We start from the raw sequence: 12,007 nt of genomic DNA on the forward strand, positions 1-12,007 counted from the left end.
TCTTTTACAAATATTTTATTTATGGAGCAAGTGGAGAACTTTCAATTTGTCTATTTCTATTACGGGTGAATCAAATTTAGTTAGCATTTGTGAGCATAAAAATGACAAACATTTGCAAAAAAAGGTAGGTGTATCACAGAGAGCAGTAGTTGTTTTGACAATGTCCGGAATTTACATATATTACATCTTGTACAAGCTTTGACACGTTTTCATCATGATGGACACGCAGAGAAGTGTATGTTTACTTACATTGAGTTTTGGCAATATTTTGTGCGAAAAACAGACAAGGTGAAATGTGAATTATACAATTTTGGTAGAAAGATCAGTAACGAAGAATCTAAAAATTCCATAATTCACAACTTGTTAAGATTGGTAAATACGATATATTTTATCGTTTAGATCTCATCACTCACAAATGTACTATATAAAATTTGCTGTCATAACTTGTATCGTGTTTTTATTCCCATTTATATTGTTGTTTTCCTTTTTTACTTATTTGGGTAAATCAACTAAATCATTCTTTTTTGTATCTCTGACAGTGTATTACAACTTATTACCTTGATGTTTATGTCACAATTTTAAGCTCAAATTTATAGTTGCATAGTAAATCTTAAGACGGTGTTGTTGGATTTTCATCATTACACTTTTAATGTACCTGTTCCAATTGTGTTTATAAAGTGCTATTGTCTTCCAGAGATCACTCTCACTGAGAAGCATTAACTTTTCCATGTCATCCTTTGCTCGGGAACTTTAGAGCTCTGTTGCAAACATTTAACACATATTCTTTCTTCGTTGTCATTATCAGCATTCATTTTCCATTCGAATTGTGTCATGTACATTCCAAGGCCCTATATTACAACAGTCCTTGTTTGATTATTTTGAACATGTAAAATTAATCTCTTCAGTTCGGTGAAAATATGTTGATATTTAAAAATCAATTTTTGTGTGCAATGAAATATATAGTTTACCATTTCAGTTATCAGTTAAATTTGTAAAATATATTTCTATTTTCAAGAAGATTATCGAATGTAATGCAACTTTCATTTGTATGGAAAAACCGAAAACTGCCGATACTTGTGCCTGTGTCTCTGTATTATCTATATCCGTGTCTTTTTGTATACGTGCATAAATACAACTCCCGTGACGAAGGCACATAAACCCACTGTTAAATATTTCGGCAATTCGGCAGACAACTGAACTGACAACAAAAAAAGATGGAAGTTTTAGTTTTACGACTTCTTGAATATCCTTGTTTGATGGCAGACCAGTTATTTATCACACTGAAAGCATTTTGTCTGGAACAGTAATAGCAGAGCTCATTGTTACACAATATATTGCACTGATACGGGCTTTCGTTTCAGTCGAAATTTGTCCCTAGGTAAAGCTATGCTTTCTATTAGTATAAACAGATAAAGCAATTAGCAATACGAGTTTGATTTTTCCATTATGCTGTGCTGACGATTTTGTTTGATAAAGGACTGTTTTATCGGACAGTCGAAACCCCACTGAGTGAAAATGGATTAAATAATTTTACAAATTGTAAACAATTTCTTGAAAGTCATTCTGTAATGCATCTGAAAGGGCAAGTTTGCCTTAATAGTTTTGTTTCACTCGACAAAGGACAAATTGGAGAATCCGATGGAAAAATAAAACAGGATTTAGGATTCAGTAGATAAATTCAAGTGAAAACCAACACATTTATTTTTGTCATATTTATTGTATTTGTGCCTTAAAGAAGACTATTTCAAGCTTGCAATATTCCTAGTAGAGTTACTTTATAAATAAAACAGAAGGCTGGAAGTTAGATAAATAACACCCGATTTGAAAAGATCATTTTTTTACGAGCTCATCATATATGAGTCTGCATTGAACAATTACACATATGTACCATGCCGTTCGCAGATGTATTATAAAGTTCATGCGTCTTATGCGGTTCACAAGTGTCTTATGAAGTTCAAATGTTTCTTATGCGGGTTTGAAGGTGTCTCGCATGTGTCTCGTGCGGTTCATACATGAGCCTTTACAAGTATTTTACTTATGTTTCTCATTTGGTTTCAACGCATTTGTCTCCTGTGGTACACCGGCATGTGCCTGCCTCATTCATGAACATATAACGTATGTTTCTCATATGTTTCTCACATGGACTGGTTTTCTTGCGTGTTTCATGGGTGGTATTTTTACCGGTGTATAATTGTAATCAAAAGCAAATATAAAATGGGCCCTTCAATTACAGATAGCGTGAACATATACTTCTATAAAATATGGCAAATATATAGTCAGCAGTAGCTATAATGATACATTTTTCTAGAACTTACATGACTACTATCCTTTCTCACATACTCGGTAAAGGGACAATCCCAATGAGTAATAATGTTGTTGTGAAGAACAAGTAAAAGTATATATATATATATATATATATATATATATATATATATATATATATATATATATATATATATATATATATATATATATATATGTGTGTGTGTGTGTGTGTGTGTGTGTTTCAAATGTATAATATTGCAAAGTTGTCTGGAATACATTATTACTAATTCAGAACTCAATGGCTGACGCTACTCAGTAACGGGTACATACCCTATAGAATATACATATTTTGCATAATTAACAAAAACATTTATTTTATAATGTGTGGGATAAGAAAATATGGCTTTCTCATATTCTAGTACAAGATGTTAAAATGATGTAAAATATTAACTTATTAGCAGTTCATAATCGTATTATTTATATAGATTAGTTGGTTATGTGTCCAATACGATTAACGATAAAGAGAGTCACATTTGTCGGTAGCTCATCTGGTCTATGGTGCATATTACTTTACATTGTTTTCCTTATAATGACGAAAAATTAGTCATATTTCTATAGGTACATAGAAACTGATAGAAAAGCTAATGAGCTGTGCTGAAAGAAAGGCTCGCATAATTGTGCCTCTTAAAAATTGCTGTCTCTGTGCACCGGATCAAATACGAATACTCATATCAACTACATTTTAAATTGCACCGCTCCAGTGGCCTAAGTGGTTAGAGCGCCCGTCTCGGATGTGGCAAGATCACGGGTTCGAACCCCGGCCGAGATATATCAAAGACTTATAAAAATGGCACTCGCAGATGCCTCGCTTGGCGCTCAGCATTAACAGGTTAGTATAGGACTGGTCGGCCTCGTTTAAGAATAATATGATTGGGTGGGACATGATGCAATATGTTTGCAGTATGATGTCCCGTTTAAGAGTAATATGATTGGGTGGGACATGATGCAATATGTTTGCAGTATGATGTCCCGTTTAAGAATAATATGATTAGGTGGGACATGATGCAATATGTTTGCAGTATGATGTCCCGATGTTAGACGTCACATACATCGTAGCGACACTACTACAAATTTTAAGCTACGTAATAAAATATACAAACACACGGACACGGACACACCATCTTAAATGACAAAAAGAAAAAGTGATTTCCAGTTTGCCATGAAAATCAAAAGTCATATACATGATGTCACTTCTGTACATAGTTATGCATTCGTTTCACCTAGGAAGTTAAAAGCAGCTCGTGTTTGTTTGCCTGTCTTCTCTTCCACAACCTCAAGTCCAAGCTCGGTCCCACCAAATATCATCTTGGCAAGAATCGGCCTGTTCTTTCCACCTGTGAGATCCTCGTATTCAACAATAAGTTCTCCAAGCTTTTCGCACCCCCTGTCGTCGGTGTACAACGGATTATTGTCTGTGGACGTGTAGATAGCCATTTTCGACATAGTAGTAGTACTGCTCAGAGGATAATATCTGCGTTCTTCAAACATTCCACTCGATGGTATGGCTTGGCCAATTTCTACATGCTTGTCGAAAACCAAACATACGCTATCTCCGTAACGTTCTTCTCTTCTGCTCTCTTCGTGTACATTCGGCAAGAATGTTGTGTATATCTCCACCCCGTAGGTAAATCTGCTGACTCTCTGCATAACAATGGCAGGATTGTGCCCGAAGATGACGGCTCCCTTCAGTACCGACAGACCTGCTTCGTTTGGAATCACTACTTTCTTGTCTGGAAAGTTGTCTTTAATGGCCTGCCGCAACATAGGAGACTCTGAAAATCCCCCTACCATTAGTATGGTGTCTGTCCCTCGTACAGATCGCTCGCCAAATATTTCTCGAAGATGACCGACAATACTTGAACATGTATCGCGAAAAAGATCCTTCATAATCTCTGGATCGAGGCGAAGTTTGTCGCCAGCAAATGTAAGCTTCCCGCTAAGCTCTTGACGCTAATGAAATAAGAAAAAAATGATATATTTTACTCTCTTTACTACAGATATGCAAAATTCTTTGGTATTTATTAAAACAAAATGTTAGTACTCTCACAAATACCATATGATAATGTCATATCATATATCTACCTATTTCATACGATTGAATATAACACCCTTGGCTAGATTTTAATAACAATTTTCATTATCTATGGCATTGGAAGTGATTTAATTAGCTGATATAATTTCAAGTTGTAATATTTCCTTTCCTTTTCGACAGGAAGGAATAAATAATGAGTTTCGTCTTGGGCGATAAAGAAGCTGCCAACCAACCAGCCAACCAACCAGCGGAACACAGAAAATAAAACCAATTCAATGGTTCGTCATCGCAAATTCCCACGCTTTCTATAAAATATTATACTCTTATCCAACGAACCTTATCATTCTCACCTGGTAGTCTATCCCACCCAAAGACAAAGAAACCAGGAATGCAAATTGCATCATACATATCACCCATCATCCTACAATGACTGCATGTATAACGTTTGGTCAAAAACTTTTGAGAAATGATTCATTGTAATTGAAACTAGTGAAAAACATACTTTTGTCCCTTTCCTTGGGAAACCGTGGGGTGAGAACCAAGGATGACAACCCTCTTGTAAATGGTGACATTAAGAGATAACTACATACTTGCATGAACTTCCTCTCAGCAGTCTAGACGGAAATGTGGTTAGGCAAAGACAGGCAGACAGAGAGGAAAGCTTTACAATATTCCCAGACTTGTACCCCCAAAATGTACGGATGGAAATACAAAGTTAAGCACGTTGTCTTACCATCAACATACTCTTACGGAAATCTTCTCCGCGGTGGTGAACAAACTCGTCATGAAGTGATAATGGAAGCTTGATTGTGATTCTCTGATCCATGTCAGGGGTAATGGCTCTTTTCTTCAGTTCAAACTCACGAAAAAGGTCAAGGTAATCGTCTCTATGTTTCGAGTAAAAAGCATCCATGACGTCCACACCAGCGATGTTCACCAACAGCTGCTGAAAGGCTTCATCAACCTTAGTTCCTCCCCAGTGCCCACCGTTGGCCTTGTACAGCTCTTTCAGACGGCCATCCGCATGGACTTCATGTACTGTGATGTCAATAGTGCCACCTGTAAAATGAATCCAGTCGCAAGTCTTAAGTCATTTTATATTGAGAATAACGCTAACAGAAAATAACTGAATATCTCAAAGAAAAGCAAAAGCGAAATGTAATTTCGATTCAGTGAGCGCAAATTGTGTTTAGAAAAAGAAGCTTTAACTGTTGTTCGATTGAAATCTACAGGTTCTTTTTACCCAATACAACTCCCCCGATTACGTATGCAAACTGCAGCGTTAGCTATATAAAATTACTTAAAAAAGTGAATTCAGTATATAAGATTAGACTTGTAAGGTCATACATTTAAAAATATACAGCATATATTTCCTTGTCGATCGAATCCCATGAGAATATATTTATAGTCAGTGAGAGATTAATCGTCAACAGCAGCATATGGGTAGATGTTTTTCTAATGGTATCTTTTGAAAACAATAGTTCGACAAGGATATGAAATGACATGTATCGATGACACGAGATTTATGTATATTTAATTTGTATTATGTGTTGGCTATTGTGCATGATTATCTGCTATGTATATCTGATTTGTATTGTGTAACTGATCTTTGTCCATAATTGATGGTAGAAGTTTGGGCCTGCATACCTAATAGCATATATTATAAACATGCTTACTAGGTTTCAGTTCTAGATACAGCCTTGATTATAATCTTAAAATTTTATAAAAATGCATTTCTTTGCAGTTGAATGGAAACTTTCATTGTAAATGACCTAAGTGAACGTCATTTTTTTCTGTCATAAGTCAGGTGATTGTATATAGGTTTGAAGAATCTTAGTGGATTCAATTTAAGTTGTGTTTCAGTTAGTATTTGAGGGGATTTATTTATTTAAATTATTTACTAGAATTAGAAAGTGCTCAATCATATTTTTGGAATTAATCACTATTTTGTAATTTTTGCAAATTCATTCAAGGACATTTGAATTATATCACTATGATACAATACAACTGTTAGCATTTCAGCAATATTCCAGGCTATTGGCAAATCAGAACAATAATAAATAACATTCGTTCGTAACACCACTGCGCAATCGTTCATTCGGAATACTCTATACTGTTGGAATTGTGATAGAACTTTTAGGACCATTTGGTATTAAATTCATAATAATATAAGTTCTTTTAAAATGCTCGCTATGTATTCTAGGAAGAAGAAAATCTTTAAAAATTATATCTTGACTTTTACAAAACTTGTTGGTTTTTAGCTCCTTTCTGTTACTTTGTTAAAGGTTATGAAAAATCAACAATTACTAACAGGAGTATGGACAGTTCACGAATAGCACTTGTCGTATCAAGAACTTTAACTTTGAAAAATTAAATGATTTCAGTGTACGGTTTACATTTAAAGACGAACTCCTCTTGTCTGTTTATCTGCTTTATTTTGCTTGAGTGGACTTGTGAAAACAATGTTCAAATCGTTTTAATTTAAAACCAAAACTGATATGAAAGCATGAAATATATTTTCTACCAATAAACTGTAAGTATTGCTTTACGAATAATATTTTACTACCAAATATTGATTAAGTAGCACTCATATTGCACAAGACAAGGGCAATAGTACGGCATGTAATTAAATGGCCATAAGGAGTAGATTTACCTCCTGCATCTAGAATTAGGTATCTTGAAGCCGGTCGGAAACAAGTAACAGCCCCTTCACCGGAGATCCTCTCAACTGGTAGATGCTTGCAATAAAATGACGCAGCTTCTGGTTCAAGAGCAATTGACAGGTTGCCACCATTGATACCAGCCTATTGCATTTAAAAGTTTAGAAAATGTGTAATTTATACTAAAATTGTAAGAATATTTCCAAAATGTTTAAATGTATGCTCCTCAGCTTCACTTAAAGGTGAAACCGCGGTTGCTCAGTGGTTAACGTGCTGGACCCATGACAAGTTCGATCCGTGCGATATGATCAACCTTGGTCGGCTATCGTGATCAAGGCACTTTTATCAAATTGCCTCGGCACTATTTGTCGGTGTGTCTTAAACACCAAGCCAAACTAAACCAATCACAAAGGGGTAAACCCGATTTTTCATACTCAGCCTAAAGACATGGTTAGTATCAATTATAGTATTCGCCAAGGGATCCCTAACAATGTTGAATTGTTGGCGTTTCAGAGGAAACGGAAGATCCCGGTGTAAACAAGCAGTAAGACTGTTCGGTCTTCCTTTCTGGATTATAAATTAGTATATTTCAGTATAAAAAAACGAGTCGCCTGCGTCCAATATTTACAATGTATAATTTTATATATTTCCAAATAAACTGAACAGATAAACAGGAAAAAATTCTTGCATAATTGCCTTCAAAGATATGTAAGTCCGAAATGTTCGGAATTGTTGAGTTTTTCAAAGACAGTGAACTATATCGCATTTGCTAATTTAAAACATAAACTGGACCAAGCAAATATGGCGACCGTGTTGCTAAAGAAAACCGTGTTTGACTGGAATCGCCGATAAGTTGACAGCGTTTGGGACACCTGGCGAAAATCAGGTTGGAAATGTATAAATCAATTTTTGTGCATTTTTTATATCCTTGGTGTCTTCTGTTTTTATAGTCGGTAGTTGGGTGCAAACAATCGGCATGGTGAGAATACTAAAGTCTTATTATGGCATAAAAGGTTAGAAATGCAATTATAAAATGCCATTTTAGCATTTAGCTTGCTTTAGTTGACCGAACTACAAAACTCTAACAAAAAACGTTTATAGGATATCTTAGTGCTCTACTGGCACTTTAGACTGAAAGCCATCTGAGAGTTATTATGCAATTACTTCTGTGCCGCCGTTTTCGCTGGGTTCTCAATGACACCTGGATATTTCTACATATTTAACATGCACAAATTAATCTTCCCTCAACTTCGTCCCAAGCTGCAAATATTTTAATATTTTTCCATTTGTGATTCGGCATTTTGGTTGAACTATGTATCTTATTTTCCAAATAAGAACGCTTCAATTGTAAAGACGTTAATATGCTAATTAGTATACGGAGCATAGTAGATAGGCATATTACAATGCTAGCATCAATGATTGGTAGATCTGAAACAGAAATGTTTCAGTCGATGAACAACCCCGGTGGCAAGTGATGGAAAAACAAAAGGAACGGACAAAAGCCTTTTAAAAGACTATCCCGAGCATAGGTTGTCTGACCAGTACTCTATTAGCCTCGCGAAATGTCAAGCATAAATAATTATAATGTAATAGATATAAGGGGAATTAACGAAAACCATCAAGTAGTATACCTGGACTGCGGCTTCTCTCATGAATTGCTTAGCTGCATCGCTCCAGATGGCCGGCACGGTGAGGACCCAGTGGATCTCCTCGCTATTCAAGCCGTACATCTTATCCTCTCCAGCCCGCAACATATGTTCCCGGAGGAACCGGATTGAAGCAGAGAACACATCCATGGCCCGCATCATTTTCCCGTCGGCATCCTCAATCTCAATATCTCGAGACAGTTCCTACAAGGCACATGAGACGTTTCAAAAAATGATCTTCAAGTACATGGCTCCCTATGTATTTTTGGCCGCTCCTCGTCACGAACTTATGGCGACAAGAACAATATTATAAAAATAACTTTAAACAATATAATATAGAGGTTTCTTATCATTCATAACGTATTACTTGATTGGCCACGGACAATTAGACAGAAGTACAACCTCTAGCATGTATGATTTTAATAGCTATTATTAGACACACAAAAAAAAAAAAATCTAAGTCTGCAAGATTTTTGACATTGTGTGAATACTCACCACATTCGATGAAAACATAATATGCCCAACAGATTTGCAAATTAAAAAAAAAGTGTTTTAAACACGAATTTAAATTTAATATCCCTCTTGCTTCTCTTTCCATTACCCTAGTCATCATCATGATCATGATGATGATGATCATCATCATCATCATCTTCGTCGTCAGACTTTGTCATATGTTTCTTGTATCATACAATTGTTATCAGCAAGCTTTTAATTTAACGGATGAAATACAATCGTGTTGGGGCCCCGAGTGCCGAGTGGTTTAAAAAGCTCACCGTTACGGATCACTGCCATCTCACCTCTGTCTTCGTGGGTTCAAGTCTCGAGCTCGGCCAATGTGGGTACGTGAGAAAGAGTGCCAGTAGCTTCTCGAGGGTCGGTGGTCCTTCCCAGGGTTTTCCCGGGTTCTTCCTCCGCCATTTATACTGGCCGTCATGTATAGCTCATCTTGTGCTGAAAAATGGCGTTACATCCTATAACAATAACAACAATCGTGTGTTACTCGTGTCATCGATGAATTCAGAAGATCGCATTATGTTCTGAATAATATATAAAGCAACTTCGGCGTTGGATGCATTTGAACATAGGTAAAAAAATCATATAGCTGTATGTGTGTGTGTGTGTGTGTGTGTGTGAGAGAGAGAGAGAGAGAGAGAGAGAGAGAGAGAGAGAGAGAGAGAGAGAGACCTGTTTATCATATAACATCATCTTGAATCTGCGAAAGTAGTACCAATCGCTGTGCTGCTCCTCCAGGGCCAGTTCACTGTATTTGTCCTCCGCATCAAATCCAAAGGAGTGGAACTCTTTATTCGGTTTGAACAGGACGCAAGTGGATGTTTTTAATGACACGTTTGAGCCTGAACCTGTTGTCCATTGATTGGCGTGGATTTTGAGAGGATCTTTCTGAAAATCGCTACGGAAGGAGAAGGCATATCCCGAAAAAGTAGTTCCAAAATCTATGGCTGCCACTAGCATCCGACTTTGGTCAATACCTGCCATTCTATCCGGTTATCTTTGCCTTCCTAAACAATAATGTAGAAAACGAAAGGACAATTTCCTATAGTAGAAAGGTTTTGTGATAATTTTGGCAGCAGGAAAAATTTAGTATACATTTTTCAGAAGAACATTATAAGACAACTTGGCTATATCTGTTTTCTAGCCACTGAAAAACAATGCTTTATCTGATAAGCTCTTAATAATATGCGAACTAGGAGTTCCATAGTTACCAGAAAATTAATTGTATCAGTGCCTGTTAGATGTAAGTGGGTGTGAGTTCTCATGACAATGTTCTCACAAGAAGTTCGGTATAAGATTAATACAGATGTAATGCATATGTTCTATAACACTCTAATCTTGAGGATATGGGTGTTGTCTAAAGTCAAAAAGGAGATGAAGATAAAATTTCACAGAGAAAATAGTTAAACTTAAGTGGTTTGTTGTGTACCTGAGTAGGTATTAAGAAAAAATAGATTGAGTAGTAATGTCAGTCACGTGGGGTATATTGCGACATATTGGACTCTTGGAAATGTATATAAGGTATAAACTGAGCAATTATTTCATTATTATTTCACATTCATTCCTATTTCGGAATTTTATTTCCTATGTTTTTGTGCTGATATCAGACTTCAGAGGTGTTTAATAATGTGTTTATATATAATTTGAGAGGAAACATTTGTTTCAATTACTCAATGGAAATAAACAGTGCTCATTAGACTAAAATATTATTCTGGGATTATTGTGAATTTGCTCAAAGGAACTGTGGGGAATACCATTGTGATACATAAGTACTTTTGGCATATCGGTACAATCAAGGATATGGAGTTCATTCGGAACATCCTATTCTTTAGGATTTGTGAGAGAAAGTTTTCAATTATTTTTGAGTTTAATTCAAAATACTGTAATTTCCTCTTAAACATTGAATAACTTTCACAATGACAGTATTTTTAAGGTATCATTCTGTTACTTAGTTCATGACGATAGAGTCGCATATATATATATATATATATATATATATATATATATATATATATAGAGAGAGAGAGAGAGAGAGAGAGAGAGAGAGAGATACACACACAGACAAACAAAACATGAAAAAGCATGGTGTATCAAAGCTGTAGCCAAATTAAAAGAGTAGTAATATATCTTATTTGATTAGATTCTTTAATAATAGTTTTACAAATGAAACTATACAAATAGATATTGCTATAGTAACATTGCTCTCAACATTGGTATTTCTATTCTGAATAGTCAAATTGCTCTCATCACTGGCATTGACCGTTCCAGTGGCCTAGTGGTTAGAGCATCCGCCTAGGATCCGGTAGGTAGCGAGTTCAAACCTCGGCCGAATCAGACCAAAGACTTATAGAATGAGTTCAAAGTTCGGCCGAATCAGACCAAAGACTTATAAAATGGTACTAACAGCTACCTCGCTAAGCACTCAGCCAAAAGAGGTTAGTGTTAGGACTGGTCGAACTGGTGTCAGGATAATGTGACTGGGTGGTACATCATGATACATGTCTGAGGCATGATTCCCCAGTGTTAGACATCACTTCAAGCTGCCACACTGAAGACAGCATAGCGATAGACTGAAACATTGTTAAAGCTACGCTTAATATCCAAATCACACACACACACAGACACACACACACACACACACAAATGGTATTTTTTATTTTGAATAGTCACATTGCACCCATCATATGTATTTCTATTCTGAATAGTCACATTGCTCCTATCATTGGTATTTCTACTCCGGATAGTCACATTGCTCCAATTATTGGTATTTCTATTCGGAATATTCACATTTCTATTTCATAACACTATTGAAAAAATATTATTTAAAAGGG

General features: G+C 35.9%; 1 protein-coding gene across 1 annotated transcript in view; it reads right to left on the bottom strand.

Moving 5' to 3' along the window:
- Positions 1-1,697: 1,697 nt before the first annotated feature.
- The window catches only part of LOC149774377 (heat shock 70 kDa protein 12A-like), a 30,516-nt gene continuing 20,206 nt past the window's right edge, over positions 1,698-12,007 (bottom strand). Inside the window, exons 2-6 of the mRNA XM_089945355.1 lie at positions 9,849-10,183; positions 8,649-8,867; positions 7,011-7,161; positions 5,091-5,416; positions 1,698-4,275 (exon numbers count right to left, since the gene is read on the bottom strand). Coding sequence (XP_089801481.1) covers positions 3,529-4,275; positions 5,091-5,416; positions 7,011-7,161; positions 8,649-8,867; positions 9,849-10,160 — 1,755 coding nt within the window. The 5' untranslated portion in view covers positions 10,161-10,183 and the 3' untranslated portion in view covers positions 1,698-3,528. The remainder of the gene's footprint in view (positions 4,276-5,090; positions 5,417-7,010; positions 7,162-8,648; positions 8,868-9,848; positions 10,184-12,007) is intronic.

The sequence above is a fragment of the Sinohyriopsis cumingii genome, unplaced genomic scaffold (assembly GCF_028554795.1).
Source record: "Sinohyriopsis cumingii isolate HCF-2022 unplaced genomic scaffold, ASM2855479v2 utg000262l, whole genome shotgun sequence".
In the NCBI taxonomy this organism is placed as follows: domain Eukaryota; kingdom Metazoa; phylum Mollusca; class Bivalvia; order Unionida; family Unionidae; genus Sinohyriopsis; species Sinohyriopsis cumingii.